The 21325-nt window shown below is 32.2% G+C and overlaps 1 protein-coding gene across 7 annotated transcripts in view; it reads right to left on the bottom strand.

Moving 5' to 3' along the window:
• The window catches only part of DENND1B (DENN domain containing 1B), a 265472-nt gene that overhangs the window by 80172 nt on the left and 163975 nt on the right, over positions 1-21325 (bottom strand). For all 7 annotated transcript variants that reach the window (XM_055378544.2, XM_055378528.2, XM_063709838.1 and 4 more), the window contains 2 exons: positions 20250-20351; positions 8385-8510 (listed from right to left, as the gene is read on the bottom strand). In XM_055378544.2, coding sequence (XP_055234519.2) covers positions 8385-8510; positions 20250-20351 — 228 coding nt within the window. The remainder of the gene's footprint in view (positions 1-8384; positions 8511-20249; positions 20352-21325) is intronic.

Genomic DNA, 21325 nt, shown 5'->3' with positions numbered 1-21325 from the left:
AAATCCCATGGGAAAGCACTGACTGTATCACAGAGTTGATCCCACTTTGAGGCAGAGAGGCCAGCTTCTTATATCCCATATAAGAAGTGGTCTTTTTCAATGGTGAGAGGTGCAAAGATGAGGGTTGAACACAGTTTTCCTGGTGAGGCACTCCCATTTAGCTAAGTGCAATTTTTCACAAAATGGCAACAACAAGTACAGGGGATCCGGGCAGGGCACCAACAATATCTACTACAGATGTCTGTGAAATACATGAAGATATGTAGCACAAAGCTAGAAACTCGTGTTAGGAAAATTTGTTATTTAATACATACTTAAGAATTATCTGTACGGACTTGAATATTAAAGTTGAGTTGATCAATCTACTTATAGAAAACGACTTATGCAATTGAGAAATACCCATCTATAATCTATTTTTTTAAATGTTGTATTGTTCATTCACAGAAAAGTAAGTAAACATATGATTCTGTGGAGACACAAAGTAACCACGTAGAAACATAAAACAATGGAAAAGAAAATCTCTTCATGAGATAATTCTGACATGAGAGAAAAACAACTGAATATTTTGCTCCATAAAACAGTGATGGGGCAAAAAGAAAGAAAGGAATCAAAAGCACTCATTTCGATGGAAAGCCCAACAAAGGAACATAAACAGCTATCAGGAAAACATAATCTGCAGTAGAATCAGAATAAAGTTTATATTACAGAGAAGAGAAACAGATTTTCTTAGGGACTTATTTTCTGCCATACATTCAAGGTTATTTTTATATATCTTATCTGTGAACTCTGGAGGTCTGGGACTAAATTCTTGATCATCTTTGCATTCCCTATGGCAGTGGTCCCCAAACTTCTTGGCACCAGACACAGGTTTCGTGGAAGACAATTTTTCCATGGACCAGAGGAGTGGGGAATAGTTGTGGGATAATTCAAGCGCATTATGTTTATTGTGTACTTTATTTATATTATTATTACATTGTAATACATAATGAAATAATTCTACAACTCACTATAATGTAGAATCAATCAGTGGGAGCCCTGAGCTTGTTTTCTTGCAACTAGATGGTCTTATCTGGTGGTAATGGGAGACAGTGACAGATCATCAGGCATTAGATTCTCATAAGGAGCATGCAACCTAGATCCCTCACATATGCAGTTCATAATAGGGGTTTTGCTCCTATGAGACAGGAGGTGGAGCTCAAGTAGTAATGTGAGCCATGGGGAGCGGCTGCAAATACAGATGAAGCTTCATTCCCTTGCCTGCCACTCACCTCCTGCCATCTGGCCTGGTTCCTAACGGGAGCTGGGGATCCCTGCCCTGCAGCACCCAACCCAGTACCCTGCATTTTGAGTGTTAAATATCTGCTAGTTACTATATGAATTATTTATATAGAATAATTAAGCCGCAAGTAAGTTATGGATGAAATACAGCTGTTTTTCTACCCTAGTATGCTGCTCAACTTCAGAGTGATAATCATTATTGACATAATGTTTGTGTTTGTTTGTTTTAAGAATAAGTATCTTTCAAGTTCTATATATTGTACCTGGAGTAGAAAACTTTGTAAGAACAAGAAAATACTTAAAACATAGATTAGATTTTATACTATCAGGACGTGTATGACTTAGCAAGAGTTCACTGTGAAAGAAAATTAGGGCATCAGAAAGAATGATAACGTAAAGAATGTGAAATATAATCCAAAACATCAACATTATACTTATTCAGTTCCTTAATGCACCTGGACTCAATGTAATGTCACCATTACAAAAGGAGTATAAACAAACTAAGCAAAAATGTCTGCATATTGATGGCTATTTTAAATTTAAAATATCTGAAAGACTCTGCTGTCAGGTATCTCATGGGAATGTTCAAATATTTGCAGATTCTCACAGGAAATAATAATAAATGATTTTCAGGTTATACAGCATTTTTCTTCTACATGTCCCAATGCTATTATTATGTAAGATACAGCAACTCTACTTTCAGAGTATATTAACCATGGAAACAGTAATTTTCTTCCATTGTTGGCACTTTAGCTAGAAGTCAATGAAAAAGAACCTCACAGTCAAACTATAAAGTTTAATCATCAGCATCAAAATATTCTATTTGTACATATTATTTTATTACTTTATCTTCAAGTTGCTGGATCTGTCTTGAAAAAAGAAAAACTACAGCTACCTACTAATGTTCTATTTACCTATGATTAAGCAACTTAAGATAGAAAAAGGAACTAATTTTTCTAAATTAGACGTTGCTGTTTCTAGCTTTTTGTGTGAATTTAAATACTTAGAAAAAATTAATAGATTGTGCATTAACTTTGTTCATACTATTAAAAATTACATTTTTCTTCCCCACAACTTAAGGCAATAAGAAAAACACTCTCCATTCTCATAAAACATATCAGTGATATATAAATGGAACACTTACTACCCAAGTCCCTAGTTCTAACTGTTCCAAAGTACTTGAGGAGAAACCATATATTATTACTGAAGCAATTAAGCAAAATTCTCTCCCTACTAATTAGAAATGAGCAGAAAGAAAGTGCCATAAAACAACTTTTATCCATTAAAAAGCCAGATGCACACCAAATATTTCTTTGGTGGTAACCATCTCTCAAGTCAACAGGTCTATCTGTGCTCAAGCAAGAGAAATGACATGAAAGGATGTGTAAAATGTTTTAGTAACCATAAAACTGTGAGTAGTACTTTTCAACTTGGATTTTTAAAACTCTAACAAGATGACAATTACAAATTTCTTAAATGTAAATGTTAAGACAAAGATTTAGTGAATGGCCTTTTAAATTATGGATGCCAACCCTGTGTTTAAATTGCTTGAGCTTAATCACTAAATACAACAACATTACTTACTGATAATGTTTTAAAGAAAATAATCAAAAAATGTTTGAAAGATAACTCCTCCACCTTGTCAAACGGAGGCCCGGATTACTAACCAATCTTTATTTTTAAAGTAACTTATTTTTTATCCATTAGCAAGGTTCAAGGCAGCCCAGGAAAGCTTGAGTGATGGAAACACATGACAGCACCTTAAGCATTAAAGGGAATAAACTTGAGTGTTACTTCTGTGCTCTCAGACAGGATAATCAAGTATGTCTTTGAATATACTAAACAATATTTTAACTCAAACATTTCTTCAGCATTAGCTGTTATTTAAAAATTTGACTTATTTTTTATAGCTTCTGACACAAGTGATACAAAGAGGTATAACTAACGACCATTTCTTAGTTATTTAATACAATCATTTAAAAGTATTGTCATGTTTAAGGCAGTGTTTTCCTTTCTGGAAAGATGCTTTGTTTGTGGTTATGCTAAAGGGATTTTCCTTACTAAATCTACTGATTTTAATATTTTATTTTTAATAATGACGACGTAAACAGCATTTACTACTTGGCAATCCAAGAAGCATCATTACTTTTTTTTAACAAATGCGAACACCAAAGCACTAATAGGTTAATTTGCCCCAAGTCATACAACTAGTTGGTCACAGAATGAGGATGAATCCAGGCAGTATGGTTACAGAGTCTTGTGCTCTTACCGCTTTTCTTCCATTCATTTAGTACATTAATTTTATCTCACATTTTTCAATTCTTAAAAAGTAGCTAACTTGCTGTTGGCTAAAATCCAAAAAAAAAGAGTAAAATATTCATTACTTTATTTAAATTTCCAACAACTTTAAGGAGTTTTATATTTTTCTCTGTAATTAAGGGTAGGTACAATTTATTGGCCAATCATGCCAAGGTAACATTTAGAGAGTGTGGATTACACACTGTAAGTAACAACAATTTAGGTTTGCCAGCTTAGACGTTTTAAGTACTTAATTTATAAAATAAGTTACTCTTCAGCAGTATTTAGCATATGTATTTAGTATCTGTATAGGGATATGCAAATCATCCTGGTGGGTATTTTTCTCATAATCCACATCCACTGGTTCCCCAGTACTCCTGTCTTCCTTCCTAAGGTCTTTGAGATTTGAGCCTTCATATTCACAAAGGTCCTTTCTTCCTCTTCTTCAATAAGACCATAATAGCCACACCTGTCTCCCCGCCTCTGGTCTTGCTCGACTTTGATCTAACATGAACATCATAAAAGTGAACTTTCTAATACACAACACTAAGCACTGCATTCCCATGATAAATAATTGTAAACACTGTGCATTAACTGTAAGATAAAGCTGAAACTCTCCTGATTGAAAGGTCATTTATGACTGGTTCTGCTGCCTCTATAGGAGCGAATCCTGACCCTTTTTGGTTTTATTCTTTTTTGAGAACATGGTGAAAGACATGAAAAATGCACATTTTCAATAGTTATCTCCCAGGTTTCTTGTTTCCCATACATTTAGAAGTATAATTTTCTTTTATAATTTTCGGATTCATTTTGTTTACTACTGCTAGAGAAGAAATGACTATATCACCCTTTATCACTATAAGCTCCTGCGGGGATGGGGGCGGGGCACATGCTGAACATTATTTTTTGGTCCAGAAGCTTCAGAGAGGTCCTATTATAGCTGCATTCAACATATATCTGATAAACATAAATTATATCTATAATGCATCCTAATAAACAGAAGAAGAAGTATATTCTTATACAATGAAGCAGATTGCCATTGACTTTTACTTTAGATGCTTTTCTACAGAAAGAGAAAAATAGACAAATCAAAACTCCCTTTCAGTACAATATATTCAGTCCTGCTGTGTAGAGCATTAAGACAAAGAAGGGAAGAGAAGAATCAGAAGACTAAAGGGAAGAGGATGAAGCAGTTTGAGTAGTGGTAGTTACTCCAGGTAAACAAAACCATAAATGGAAAGAGACAGCATAAATATCAAATAATTTCTCCAATTTATATACCCATTATGAGATGCCTATACCACCTGTTTCCATTAAGAAAATTCCTAAGACTTTGTATTCAGTTTGGTCTTTCCATTAGTGAATACTGAATGCCTTTCATGTATCTTCATTTAGAAGTAATGCATGTTCAGGAAACATATCTTAAGAAGTGTATCACGGCCGGGCGCGGTAGCTCACGCCTGTAATCCCAGCACCCTGGGAGGCCGAGGCGGGTGTATCACGAGGTCAGGAGATCAAGACCATCCTGGCTAACGCAGCAAAACCCCCTCTCTACTAAAAATACAAAAATTAGGCAGGCATGGTGGCGGGCACCTGTAGTCCCTGCTACTCGGGACGCTGAGGCAGGAGAATGGCATGAACCTGGGAGGTGGAGCTTGCAGCGAGCTGAGATCGCGCCACTGCACTCCAGGCTGGGAGACAGAGTGAGATTCCATCTCAAAAAAAAAAAAGCATCATATGATAACAGAGGCAAGGTAGAACAGAAATATGCCACACTAGAGCAAGAGAGGGACCGTGAAAAAAAGATTCAAACCTAAGCCCCACTCTTCACTAGCTAGAGAAACAGTGAGGTTACTTAAATTCTATGAGTATCATTTTCCTCATCTTTAAAATATAAAGAGTAATATTTTGAAGGCTTGTAAAAATTCAATAAGAACACTTATCTAAAGGGCCTATCAATGCCTGGCATCCAATGGGTGCTCAATGGTCAGTTAACGTTTTAATAGTGATCAAAAATTATGAATATCAGTCAAAATAACAATGTAATTAACAAATCATATATGAATAAGGCTGAAGAAATGTGTTAAAATAAGTATAATTAATTCATAGAAAGAAGGGGTCAGTACAAACACAAACTACAGCTTCCAGGGAGTTCCATGAAGGAAATAGATGGCTATTAAAAGTGAGGATTAAAAGCGTTGCCAGGAAGAAAGAACACTATAAGTAAATGTGTGAAAGCCTGAGAAGCTTGGGACATTCGAAGCCACAGGCAGAATTCTCTGAACTGAGGTCAAAGTTTAGGAAAAAAGGATAACAGACTGCCTGCCCATGGTAAGGGCCTTGAATGCCAGGTGAAGAGATGGCACCTGAGACTGATCTGTCATTGGTCTAACCTACAGGTTTAATTCTGTTAAAAGTAAGGGAAATAATGGTTTATTTTTATGTGTATAAACAATCATAAAATTTTAAAAAGTAATGTCTAGTAAAATAATTCACATTATTAACACCTACTAATATTTTCCTTTCCAATTGTACTATAATAGCTACAGGATACTCCTTAAATATGTTTTTGAAACTTCTCTCTGCACTTAGCCCTTTTTTTAAATATCAACCAAAATATATTTGATTGATATAAAATATTTTTGATTGATATTAAAAAAAGGTCTAAGTGAAGAGAGAAGACATTGGTCTATTATATCAATGACCAAAAAGAATTATAAAACAAAACATTAATATACTTTTAATAAATTACGATACAAGTAATTTATAAAGATAATGGTAGAAAAAGCATAGTTTATGCACAAAAAGAAATAAATCATTTTCCCTAAAAACTATCTCTTGTGAAAATAAATGGAAAATAATCATCTAAGTGCATTCAGTATACATTAAAAAGGAAGCTTTCATTCAAAGACTGAGTCAGAAGAAATGTAAAGGCATAGAAAATGAAAATACTCCTAAAAAAAAAAACTAGCAGCAGAAATGAAAACAGGAAAATACCAAATGTAAAAGGAAAAAAATGTAGGCAACTAAACAAATAAATTTATAACAAAATGTGATCAATAAACAAGAAAGATACTCTAAGATAAAATTAAACATTTTCACAGATAGTAACAATATGGCTTTCAAGATTTTTTTTTTAAAAAGTCACTGAAATCTTATACTCCTATCTGTGCAATGAAGCTTAAAGGGTGAGAAAATTAAACAATGAAATCTACAGTAACTAATATTAAAGATGGGATATTTTATTAATTTCACTCAGCACCCAACAAACTGATAGTTTAAATCATTTTAGAAAATGTTCTCACTTTGATTTGCTCCTTTCTTCAAATCTGAAGTACTCAAAAAATTTTAAAATAAAAATGAAGTTTAGTTTATAAAGATGAATACGTACTTAAATATGTCAAAATTCAAGTAAAGTGATATTTTTAACTTTCCTTCCCATACTGTGAACTTGAAATCAATCCCTATTTTCAAACTTTGACATAACCAGAATCAATCACCAATTTTGTGTTTCAAACTCATTTTTATGTTTTAACTGATGCTGAACAATTCAAATACAAATATGCTCTACTGTAGTATAGATTATTGGTTTCCAGTCTTTTAAAGAATGAGACCCTTATAACTATGAACAACTTTTTAAGACTCCCCCATGTGAGATATGTATACTCTGTATAGTACTGTGAATTATATAATGCTTTAAAAATATACACATATCTCAAAAAGATTAGCAAGTAAACTAGACAAACAACCAGCTGAACTTATAGAAACAGCAGCTGATCTGCCCATGCATTTAAGGAATCCTTCCAATAATTAGATGACCTTTTAGAGCTATAAGGACCACTTGAGTGGGAACCACTAATTCAGAAGTCAGTTTAGAAAAGATACAACCCATTCACATTTGCTTAGTGCTTCAGAGTTTACAATTGAGTTTAACTGAGTTACAACTGAGTTATGCTGAAAGATAGAGGGGGAAGGTATAAGAATTCTCATTTTACAAACATGAAGATCAAAATCTAGAGAGACTAAGGAAATGGGTCAAGGTTACGCAGTTTAGTAACAACTCCTATTAGATAGCAGGTCATCTTATTACTAAATCAATGGTTTTATCTCTTACAACTTATTCACCCAGTGAAGGAAGAATAGCATAATAATTTCTGTAGAATCAGCCTAACATGCTCTAACCAACAATTCAGAGACAGCAACAAATGTATTTTGACTTGCACCTTTTTGGATACTCTTAAAAACTTGGCTATAATTCTACACAATAATAATTAGGGTATTAAAACAGAAAGAATGAGAAAATGAGCTAAGATATGCTAAAGAGATAAACCCACCTTAGCAAAGGGTCATGAATTAGGAAGACAACAAATTTCCAAATATTGTAAAACCTTCAAGTTCTATTTTTCTTAAGTATCACTTTGTACCTGTCATTTCTAAACTCATTAATCTAATAAGCCCAATTGTCTTGTGAATTTCTTAATGATCTTAACAAGATCAGGTAAGTGTTTTAAAATACAGTAATACAAGTCTTTAATTAGTTAAGCAGTAAGTATTCCAATCCTAGAGCATTAATAATGTAACACAAAGACTTTGGGAAATACTAATGAAAGAGTACTAAACAAAACTAAAAATAAAAAGCCAAAAATTGGAGATGAAATGTATGTTTCAAAACACATTATTTTGGATCTTAAAAGATTTCCATGATATTTTTTGAAGGTGTAATATTAAAATGATGTCTCTTTTTTTCTGTCTCATTCCAAAGAACCATAAAAAAGCAAATTAAAACAGTGATGAAACAAAACGCTTACAGGTTTGTATCTCAGTGCATCTCTGTAGGATCCAAACAAAGCAGCCTGTGCTCTAAGAAAGGCCCTAGCTACTCCATCACCCGTAGCTGTAGACTGCTTCTTCAGTTTATTTTTCAAGGCCGAGACCTGCATGACAGAGAGGAACAGTTAAATTAACACCTCAGAAATTGGTACAGCGAGGTAGGAACCCAATCAGCAGGCAAACCACAGTGTCTGTAGGTCAGCCAAAAATTCATCCTCCTCCCTGATAGCTTATCTTTTTAACTGCAGAGAGCACCTGCTGGTCTGTTAATTGAAATGAAAGCAGGAGAGGAGAGTAACGTGCTAATGCAAATTGGTTTATGCTCTCTTTTTTTCCCAAGGCCTCTTGACATAAATAAGCTTTAATTATTTTACAATAAACTGCTTGTGAGCCACATTTCTACAGATTTCTAGCAATTACAACATGTGTCTACTTGTTTTGAGATGAAGCAGGTTAGGTTTTGTTCGTTTTTGCTATGTAAGGTTATTTGTTACAGGTCCTCCAGGATCACTTACCCTTTAATTTTATTTTTGGAAGTCTCATTTGCATATATAATTTTCCAGTCATTTGTTGAATAGTTTTTGTCATTATGAGATAAAGAAGAGGGGCGAAGAGATAAAGTTATTGAAATTATACCATGAGTGGAGAATTTTATGCAAATGTTATACATTGTGTCATTTAATCTTCACCAGTCTTCTAAGAAAAGCATTCATATTCCCATTTATGAATGAAGAAATAGAGGAACAAAGATGTGAATTCATTTGCCCTTACTATGTAGCCAATAAGTGGCAAAGCTGGGATTTAAACCTAGTTCTGTCCAGTTTTTTCCACTACCACATGGTGGGTTTGAATTCAATATCATTGCCTCATGAACCAGTAATCAGATTAAAACACTAATGTTTCAAATCAAAGAAAAACTTATCTAAAAATTTGCATAATTTTAAAAGATATTTAAGTTTGTTTTAATTTTTCATACATTTTTCTACCTTTCAAGTGCTATGTATTTTAGAAAATGCATATTATTTATGAACAGAATTTTAAGTGAGATCATACTCCTGATGTAAACTCTTATTTTTTAAGGAGGAGGAGATATAAAATGCTCCTATGCATCCAATTCACTGTACCAATTCCTTTCACACAAAATAGAAAACTATATTCTGTTCACTTAAAAATATTGGTTCTCATATATATTCATCAGTGCTTAAAATGGAAACATATTAAGTTGTGTAACAATTCTGTTTTATTTGGAAAGAAAACTGGTACGACAAATTTTGGAAAGAATGCTCACTTAACAGAGCATATTCTTACCCTTATGAAACTATCATATAACAAAATAGTGTCATTTCTCCTTTTTAGGTATATATGTGCATACATATATATGCAAACATATACGCACATACATACACATGCACACATATACACACACACAACACATGCACACATATACACAAATACACATGCACACATATATCTATGCAAGAAGGGTTATTTTTATTTCTTTATGCAAGTAGCCCTGACTTTGCTTGTATACGATTGTAATTGAACTGTCAACCTAATTAACAACTAAACTTTGAATAATGCTAATGAGAAATGAACACAGCATCAGAGGAAAGACCAGCTCTACAGGTGATAAACTTCACAGTAGTGACATTTTCCAGTGTAAAGTCACAGTTACTGTGATCTGATCAAAGAAACAGACCCCCATTGGGTCCAATTATAACCACAGTTTTGAAAAAATTATTGAGTTATGTTCATAATCTATGCAGAAAGGCTTTTGCAGTGTAGGTCTTCTCCCCATAGCTGTGATCTTTTCAATTTATATCCAAGCTCCATAGATTCAGATAAAAGTTGAGAGCCTAATTCATTTAGCCCACAAAGTGCATAAACCAGGATTCATTTAAGAGGGATTTTTATTATTAAAATCTAACCTCAGTAAATGCACATTTTTTGGTAACCCACATATTCAAACAATAATAATTACAAAAATAAATCTAAACTAATGTCCTTTATTCTGAAACTTCTAATGCTATTTTTAAGTTTCAAATGCCTTCAATAGCAATGGGAGTGCATATCAATATACTTACTACCTCCACCCCCAAAAAAGATTACGATGTAAGCAATATGATTCCAGTCTTTTTAAAGTATTTTTATATATAAATAGTTTTTTAAAAAGATTTTTACTTTAGAAAATAAAAAAAACTAAAATGCACCTTACATCTCTGCAAAAGAAAATTCCTTAATGTGTATTTTTTAAAATAAAACATGAAATTCACAACTCAGTTCTCCACAAATCAAGAACACAATGTTCTCCGGACAATCACAACACGTATGCTCACTAAGAATACAGGCAAGTCAAGCCATTCCTCAGCCTTTATTATAACAGATCCTTGACTGCATAATTGTTGCCTGAGTTATAAGGGAGTATTAAACACAATGCCACAAGCCATTCCAAACCAAATCATAAATATGCAGCCTTCACTTCCAAAACTAGCCAATGATAGCTCCTGAGATCCCTGTGGATGTGTAGAAAATAGGAAAAGAAAGTACCTGTTCTAGAACTATGCTGGCCAATAAGGTAGCTATCAGTCATATACACACTTGATATTTGACTTGTCTCAACTGAGATTTGCCATAACAGTAAACAGACACTGTATTTAGAAGACTCAGTACAAAAAAAACTCAATAATGTTCATATTGATTATATTTGGAAGCAATAATATTTATGTATAAGGTTAAATAAAATATATCATTAACATTAATTTCACCTATTTCTTTTATGATTTAATGTGGCTACAAGAAAACACAATCATACATGTGGCTCACATTTTATTTTGGACAATGTTATTCTACATGAGTATACTATCTAATTTCATACAGATTTTAAACTAAAATTGCCTGGCAAGAAATATAGTTATATTTCTCCTTTGCCTCTTTCTACATTATTTCAACTTTTACAAATTACATAAAAATAATTTTTCCTTGACCTACTCTAGTGGGCTTCAATTGTCAGTACATCTGAAGTTGTTCCTGTTTTTCAGAGACCAGAAGGGCAGCTAAGTGTTTCTACATGGGCAAATGAATGCTCAAAAATAGTCTGTAAGAAAACAATTGTTTTTTAAAAATCAGTTTTAGATATAAGGATATTAATATAATATAAAATCATTGCATCAACCTTGCTGTGTTTCTGGTCTTTACATCACTGGAGTAAATTATCACCAGTTACCAATGCCCTTTGCAGTGCTAATTAGCTTTTAGCAGTTTTTATCTATAAAAATGATGGGGTCTGTCCTGTACTTTTTAATACCTGGTCTAGGAAAGAGCATTTTCTGCTTTAATTTCCAAACTTCTAACTTTAGTTATGAAATAAATGTATCTCTTCCCATGAAATCCTAAGGCTTATACTCACACATAACTCTGAATTCAGAAAAGCATTTGGAGCCTTAGTCATATGGCTATTATCACATAATCCTATTAATACTGAAAAAGTATCAATTGTTTTCTCTTTTTATTCTTAAGAAAGCAAGCTAGCCTCAACCTCCAATGGCTAAGGATTACTTCACAAAGGACATTTTATTTTATTGTCTTTAGAGATTTCACACTCTGTAAATACATTTTTTAGTCTAATTTAGTATTAGGATAGATCACAAACAAAAAGTTAAACAATGAAAAGAAAATTCAGAAATAAGCATCATTTCATTGCTCTTATCAAATGTTTTAAATTCCTTTCAGTGAGAATTCAGACCTCCAAGCAGCCATCCATGGGAAGAATTATAACCTGGATTTTAGCACGCTGGGAATTCACTGCAGCATGAATAATATTACCACCAATTCCCCACTTTTACCCTCTTAGCACTAAAGTGACTATGAATAAAAGGACAGAATTACATGAGTAAACACAGCAAATAGGTACACGTTAAAAGAGTGCAAGCCATGTGCACCCAGTCTAAGTAATGAAGTAATTATACCAAAGGACAGTAAGCAAGGAAGGCAGAGCATATAAGGGGGTTGAGTTTTTCTGAGAAGTAACAGATTTTTTTCTTTTACTTAACTTTTAGATGTGATTTCTAGATATGCTTTTGCAGTAAAAATATATTAACTGCTATACCTAGAAATTTTTATTTTACTTTTAATGATCACAAAGAGAAGCATCAGGGTAAAGAAGATAAAAATAAGTGTTCCAAAATAATATTTAGATAATCTACACAACCTAAAACACTCCTAAGATATTTTTAAATATGTCCTTTCATATAACTAAACTGCTGTCTAAAAACTACATACATTTAGAAAAGTTAAAGTGTCAAATAATCATCTGTAGAACAAAGTTATAAAGTTGAAAACTTTTATTCTCCCATGAATCATGTTATAGTTATCACATGAATTAGATATTAAATCTCTACACTTCTTTAACCTTTCTAAAGTTGTTTATTAAGAAGCAAAATTAACACTTCTCTCTTAATAATTTTCTAATAAGTCTCTATTCGAAGATTAAAACAGTAACCTTTAACATTTACTAAATGAAAAGCATATGATATACTTACCTACAGAGCGTATCATTACATTGTTTCATTGTATGTTTAAAGTACCTGTCAAATCCTAACGAATATGGCATCATCTACAAGTATACAATGAATTTCCAATAAAATCCAAAGGTCTTTAACAAGAACTACACATCTTTTATGATCGCCCCTGCCTATCTCTACTATCTCATTTTGCATAATTCTTTTGTTTATTTCACTACAGCTATATAGGTCTTGAATTAACCAACCTCTTCCCCACAGGAAAACCTTTATATATGTTATCTCTCCTCCCCCTCTTCTTCCTCCTCCCATTTGGCTTACTCATACTCATCATCATTGAGGCCAATTCTGCAGAAAGATGTTCCTGATACACTGAGCTTGGCTGGACCACAAAAGGCTGATCTGAGAGTGCGGACTAGTAAAAATGGCATCTCAGTTTGGCTAAAATTATTTTCTTATCAGTTTACTTACAGCAGAGATGGCTTTAAGTCCACCAACATCTATTCTCCCTTTCTTTGCTAATGGAAATCTTAAGTTTGGACTGGTGCATATTTAACAAAACTAGGTTAACTCAGCTAGTTTCCAACATCCCTTGGAACTTGGTGTGTCCGTATGGCTGGGTTCAGACAACTGGAATGTGAGTTGAGGAACATGACATTTTCAGGCTGTCCCTAAAAGGGATATGAATACCCCTCTGTGGATTCTCCTCTTTACTCTGGGGCAAGGTAGACAAAGAGCATACCTTAAACCTAGAGTTGGATGCTATGTATTGAGGATGGCAGAGTTGTCCCACATCTCTGGAAAACTTACCTCTTAATTGTTATACAATAGAGAAATACATTTCTATTTTGATCTAAGAATGAGTATTTAGGTCTCTCTGTTATAGCAGCTTAGCTTGTACCCTAATAAATATACCAAACAGTATAAAGGATAATAAACAGTATAAAGGATAATCAACAAACAGTATAAAGGATATATGAGAGATATGAAATAAGAATATAGACCAAGCTCCTAACTGCTTCCATACTTTCTCATACTGGTGCACCTGAAATCCCATCCTCAGTGCAACTGGCACAGCATCAGGTTCCTGCCACGTCATAAGAAAAATGAAACCTCAGGCTTGCAGCCTTTACTATTAAGCTGGAGAAGAACACTTGAGCCCCCGAGAATTTATGCACTACCACATAACATAATGCCTTGCTGCACCACAGAGACACACATGGTTTTTTTCCCGTGCCACTGAGCTACAACAGGTCCAGCCTCTACCTATCTCACCCTTAATCTAAATTAGGATACCACTGTAATTCTCTCCAACTGCACCCTGTTCTTTTATAACATTTGTCTCTATTTGTAATACTAGATGAGTGTTAACACACCATAAACTCTATGAAATCAGGGTATATGTTTGCTTGTTCACCACTATATACCCAGTTCTTAGCACAATCCGTGTACATAGTAGATACTTGATAAAACCTGTTGAATGAATGAATAAATGAACAAATCTAACAATCTGTTCCATGCACAATTCTACATTTATTCCTCTAGTTGACTCAATCAAAGTATCTGTGATGGTGCTCAGAAACATAATTCATTTAAAAGGTCACCAGGTCATTATGATATCGGCAAGGTTTGGGAACTGCTATTGTGACAGTGCTCACAATATTACACACAAAAAGTTGCTTGGATATGGAAAAATCAAGAATTTAAAGGACCAGAAATAAATTAGAAATAATTTTAACAGCCAAAATCAAGGTTTACCTTTTTTAGAAAAAAAAAATCTGCAGTAACAAGAGAAAGAAGCATGCTATTAAGATAATACATGGTGGGTGGGAGGAAGACATTAAAAGAAAGGCTAGGTAATTTAGTTGGAAATGAAAAGCCATGAGAAAGCCAAGGAACTTCATTGAGCACTTAAAATCACTAAAAGTAACAAACAATAAATCAACTTTAGAATGGCAAAAGTACAGAGACATAAAGCTGGGGGATTACCAAAGCCTGGATCATTGCTGTGGGAAAGCCAGGTTCTCTTACTCAATTGAGAGAAACTAACGAAAATATTTTAAATGTTTACAAGCACAGTTAAGGTTTTCGGGTTTTGCTTTTGTTTTCTTTGTTCTAACATTTAAGGTTTATATTTTCAAAATATACACCAAGAAAACAGCCGGGAGAACAGCAAAATCTATAATAGTTTACCTACAAACAAAAAAACTACTTTGTAAATAATTATATCTCTGATAATAACTATTTAAAAGAATAGCTGAGTTTCCACAGACATTCAGCTGGGTATGCAGAAGCACAATGATTGCCATCACAAAATGGTCTCTTTTTCTAAATACAGGAAATAAAAGGTTATACTCATAGTCAAAAAGTATACTTTATATATGCATCCAGGTTTCTCATTTTCATTATTATTATTAAAGTCAAATGGAAATATCCTTATAAAATGTTCTAGGAGGTAACTGTAAACAGACTTTAAAAGCAAGTTTCTATTACAAAAGATAAAAGAAGTGTAATTATATTTCCTTTCAGCAATCACTTATTGAATGCCTATTTACAAAGCACTGCACCAAGGCTGTGTGGTGGAGGCAAGGTACAACTAGATGCCTGAGTTCTAACAATTGAAGATTGAGAGGAGAAAAAGCATGACTATACTTTTCCAAGGGCAAACTGAAAGCAATATTTGTCTCCTGAAGTAATAAAATGTTCTCCAAATTACTCTAGAAGCTGAATGAATCTTTCTAACCTGACCACCCTAGAAATTTGTTAGGGACTTCATTTACCATTAAACACAATAAAGATTACAGCAGAACTGTGGCAAACCTGGAACTAATACAATATTCTCTGGGGCCCTTTTTTTTCTTTATAACATATATTATGACAATTTAACATGTTAAACCTTCATGTTAGATTACAGGAAATATTCAATGAATTAAACATATCCATTGACAATCTGTGTGGTTCTAAGAGTTTAATTTGCTTACACAACTTAATATTTTTTGAAAAGTTTATTTTAGAATTCTCTGAAAAAACTAATTCTCTCAAACTTATCTCCAAATTAATAAATTCACTTGAATGTAGATATTCAAATATTTGATATCAGAGTTTTAGAGGTTTTCTCCAGTTCTTACATGCTCTTAATGATTTTTGGTGATTCAGAGCAATTTGTGTCTTTCCTTTTTTTATCACAATAAAACCACTTAATGCACTCCTTCTTATGATTCCTGAAAGCTTCACTATAATATATATGATATTTTAGATAGCATCATTATAATAAGGTCTTTTCAACGTTTTAGTAATTAAATATGCTTCATACAAAATATAGCTATCCTGTAACATACAGTGGTCTACAGTGACTTATACAATAACTCTTAAGTGTACCATATTTTCTATATACCCTCATAGTAGAAAACAGAAAATCATTTTCCAATAGTATTATATTTAAGATGAAAATGAAGTTTTAAAAATAGTGCTGAAAATCCTAATTTAAATCAAATGGATCAAACTGATATTTCTTTAACAAGTTTAAGTGGCAAGTAAGCTTCTATAATATATTTTAAATGAGTTATTCATTACATTGTATATCACATTTATATGAAAGGGACCATGGTCTACTTTTTCGGGCACAGGCCTGAGGATCAACCTCTATGAACTGAATCTATAGATATACCATTAACAGTATACTTTCTGTGCCTTGATTTTCTTATCTAAAATAGGAATAGCATATTGACCTATCAATATTATTACTATTCTTACAATCTAATGAGTTTAAATTATTAGAGACCGTTAAGCAATACAGGTAAAAAAAAACTTGCCTGTTGTAATGAATATTCTAATACATGTAACTTTTTCAGATGTCAATTCTAATGTGCTTTCATCTATAGGAATTTATAATTGTTTAATATTCATATGAGAGAATTCCTAAATATTATAATTCTAATTATTAGCTTAATTCCTAGTAAGAGAGTAATTCTATTTATATTTGAAATAGTAACAACCTCCAAATTGCTTTTTAAAACGTTAATGATAAAAATTAAAATGAGCAGGAATATCTCAGAAATATATTTTAAATTATTATGCAATTAAAACTAAATTGTATACAGATTTGGAATAGGAGGTTTTAATACTGCATTTTCATAAATTAAAATCAACTCATTTGAGATTTCAAATGTTATATTTAATTCAATTGGTTCTTTTTCTCACCCTTATAAACATACTACAATAACACTAACTGTGATTGATGCTGTAACTGAGTCCTAACATTTACTTTTTTTTATTTCAAAACATTCAAACTATACTACAGATGTTTGAAGGCGTCTATTTGGCACAGCCACTAAAAAATAAAGTCGCAATATATTAATAGACAAAAACTACAAGAGTATATTTTATTGGATCTACTGCCTTTAAAAGTTATTCCATGTAATAATCAATACCATTAAAATCACTCCCAATAAAACGTTTTTTTCTTTTAATGATCCAAATCTATAGTGAAATGATGAAATCAAAAAACAAGTGTTCTTGTCAGAAGACAGGAAAAGAGGTTTTCCCCCTCCCTTAACGAAAACAAAGGAATCCTGAAAGCTTTGCCCTGATTTATTTTTCCAATTTTAAATACCTTAAGAGTAGCGGAACTGCTACTGGCATGGTAGTATTTCTAACAGTCAATAAATCTAAAATATTATGTGTGAATATTGGAATGAAGCCATTAAGAAGATTACAGCATGCAACACAGCAGAGGGTCCACAGGAAAAAAGAACTAGTAATTCAGGACAACTGTGACCACTGACCTTTGAACAGCCAAGACCACTGGTCAATCTGACACAATAATAGAGTACACATGCATAGAAAGTCAACCAGCCTGTAAGTATAACTTAAATGCTTTGGTGAAGGATTTTAAAAGGACCCCCCCCCATTTAAATCTCAGTTAACCTATTAAACAATCAAACAATACTAATAGTAACATTTTTCAGGTTTCAAGTATATTTTATCAATTTAAATCACACACAAAAAATTTTAGTAAGATCATTTGTGATTTTAACACATCTCATTTAAAACATTTACAATTGTCCTGTTCTGTCTAGTGGGGCAGGGGAGCTTCTAAAATATGATGTGATGCTTCATCCTATTTCCACCAAAATTGTAAGAGATAACTTTAGAAAACTGATGAAAAAGTTATATTTATTAGAAATGGGTTCTAAAAATCACCCAAAATATTTTTAGAAAATTACTATAACTTTAAACCATCTCACACTTTCAGTAAATGGTCCTAGCTCCATCTCAGAACTATTTTTGTCTATTCTTTAAATTTCTTTATAAGTCTGTGTCCCTGAATTTCAAGCATATATTTAGTTAATCAATCTACACCACCTTTCAGTATAATTTTTATCTATATTTTTAAATATTTCAGTTATGTTTATATAGTTGTTTATGAGTAAATAACAAGATAGTCTCTTCTGTCATGTTATATATTTAGGCCTTTACATGTGTGAATATTATTTACTTCTCCATATATTTAAATACTTACACGTGTGAAATATTATTTAACTTCTCCATATATTTAAATAAATGTTCTAATCATCAAACTAATTCTACTAAGAAAGTAGTACTTTTCAATTTAAAAAAGAATCACCCATCAAAAAATAAAATTTCAAAGATTATTTTTTCAAGAATCATCTATCATTGATTGAAGCTGCCTATAAAAATTTTAATATCACGTACAGAAAAGCTGAATTTCTTTCTCTTTTTTTTCTTCTTTCTCTTTTTAACAATCTTTCTCCCTAGGGCATTAACGGTAGGAAGTACATGCATATAAGGAAAGCATTCTTAAAAGTTGGGATTCTATTTTCATAATTATTTCTCTATCCATTGAATAATACTTTGATTAGTTTTTAAATGAGTAACTCTAATAATTTCTTTGTGATTTTGTTTTTGCAAAAATTTTATAATGAGGTAATCTAGTTATAATGAGCTAAAAAGATGTAATTGTTCACTGGCCTAGGATTAGATTTGTACATTCATAGCATAAGTTTTACTACAGTAAGATAAGGTAGTTGAATTTTAATATGTCTCAAGGTCAGCAAGTATTTTACGGTATTATGGGCATAAATAATCTGATTTTGACTTTAAAATCATATTTTTCCTATCATTAGACAGAAGGACAATCAAGGCTGGTATTAGTGTATTTTTGAGTTTAGGATTTTTAAATTCACTTTCTCAAACTCCTTAATAATGGATTTCAAAGTAGTTCAATATTACAGAAAAATATGCTCTGAAGGCATTTTTATTCCCAAATTTTAATATCCATATAAAGAATAAATGCTTTGTTTTTTTAAAAAGGAAGTTATTTTAACTTAGAACTGTTATAAAGATATTTTTAAGTAGCCATTAAAATATATACAGAAACAGTACTAGTTTGCATTTTTGTCCTGTACTAAGGAATATGAAGGCCAAAAATAATGCACTTTTGGAGACTATTTAATGTGACATACAGAATATGTCCCATTATAAGCTGCAGACACACGCACACACACACACAACCCTCTGCAAGATCAAAGACCAGAAGAGAACTGGCACTTAATTTATCAGCCTTTACAGACAAAAGACAGTTTTCGTCATTTCAAAAGGATCAGATGTCTTTTATGACAAACTGGGTTTGCAGTTTAATTTACAAATAGAATTCTAAGTAAGCAGTCTTTGCTCTGCCAAAGCAAATGACAAACAGTGTAGGTTTTCATTCTTGCGGCCCTCAGCAGGATAGAAAAGATTAAAATAAAACTGAAATAATTTAGAGAAAACAAATAAATGTTTCAGAAAGTTGAGGGAGATCAAAGCCAGAATTTTCTGACCCCAACTGTACAAGCATTTCTTATTATATTGACCAGTAACATCAGATCATTAATTAAAAGGAAAAGCGCTGGCAGGTGGCAGGGAAGCAAAAGCCGATAATTGGCCCCCTTCTTCTTCTTGCCTTCAAAAACTCTCTCATTCTTTTGCAAGACATGCCACTAGGCAGACAGAAATGCCTACTTTGTAATATAATGATTAAGATGAGATGAAGAGACTTAGGTTTAAAGAAACTCTGCCTAATGAATGCATCTAGCTTTTTAATTATGATCTTACTTTTACAATAAGGAATATGATGTTCCATTCAAAATCTCAACTGCTAAAAGGTAAAAATATTAAATATAGAATCAACATTGATTTCTCTCACACCCCATGAAAATACCCAACCCTTTTATTTCAGATATTAAAAGTGGGAAAAATAACTTAGTAATTCAGAGGTCCAGGAGAAAACATATATGTTCACCACTGAATAGCCTTCATACTTACCACATCACTTGGTAGGTTGTTCAAGTCACTAAATGGTGATTCTAATGTGTTTGTATCAACATTTAACATAACAACATCTTCCAATGATTTGTTTTTCACTCTCTATTAAAAAAACACAATTATGAATACAAATCAGTATATTTACTTTACAAAGTTATGATGAGCTTGGAAACAGAAAACATTATCTTAATGCATTAGGCTTGGGAAAAGAAAAGAGGAAAATCCTATATTATGAAAGGATAGAAACAACTTTGCCTCCTGAGAAAGTCTGACTACAACTCATACAAAAAGATTTAGTAAAAATGCTTAAAATTGAATATTTCCTCGTCTTATATTAAACATAACTACAACAAAAATTCTTATAAAATAGGCACAGTTATATCAAACTGTAAACAAATTATATTCTTTAAAATTTACCCATTTAAGTTCAGTCCCATGATATAAGAATTCATGGCCAGCTCTATACCTATGTTTAGCATAAATCATATTGCAAGGATAACATAAACCAATAACTATGACTACAGCATTAAACTATAATTTAAATTTTTTATCTATATTCTATACCAAAAGGTATATGTTGGTGATGAGGACTGAAAGCTGAATAAGAGAAAATAAAAGGATATAATATGGAATTTATTGTTAGTAATATTTCTCACATGAATTTCAACAGAAGGTACCAAATTTAATAGCCTATCAGGCTATCTTGACTTGTCCCATTTGTTTGAAAGTTTAATCAAAATAGTCAAATTATCTCAATATGTCTACAAATAATAGTAAATAAGAATTTTATCATAGTTTTCATCCTTAAAGAAAATACTTATGGTTCATTTTTCCTACCTAAACTAATAGGTATACTTAATTCATATAATTTTATTAGTCTTATTTAATTTGTAACAAATAGTATTATTCCTTAATGATAAGTGCTCATTAATTAAATATATTCATGAACTCTGAATTTCATAATTGTATAAGTCAACTAGCAATAGGTTAATAATTTTAGTGTAGTATTTTTTAAGTGGTGGTCTACAATAATAGTCATTTTTGAAAATTGTCACTTAAAATCTTATTATTACCTT

The sequence above is a fragment of the Gorilla gorilla genome, chromosome 1 (genome assembly GCF_029281585.2).
Source record: "Gorilla gorilla gorilla isolate KB3781 chromosome 1, NHGRI_mGorGor1-v2.1_pri, whole genome shotgun sequence".
NCBI classification, from domain to species: Eukaryota; Metazoa; Chordata; class Mammalia; order Primates; family Hominidae; genus Gorilla; species Gorilla gorilla.
This window is presented reverse-complemented; position numbering and strand designations above follow the sequence as displayed.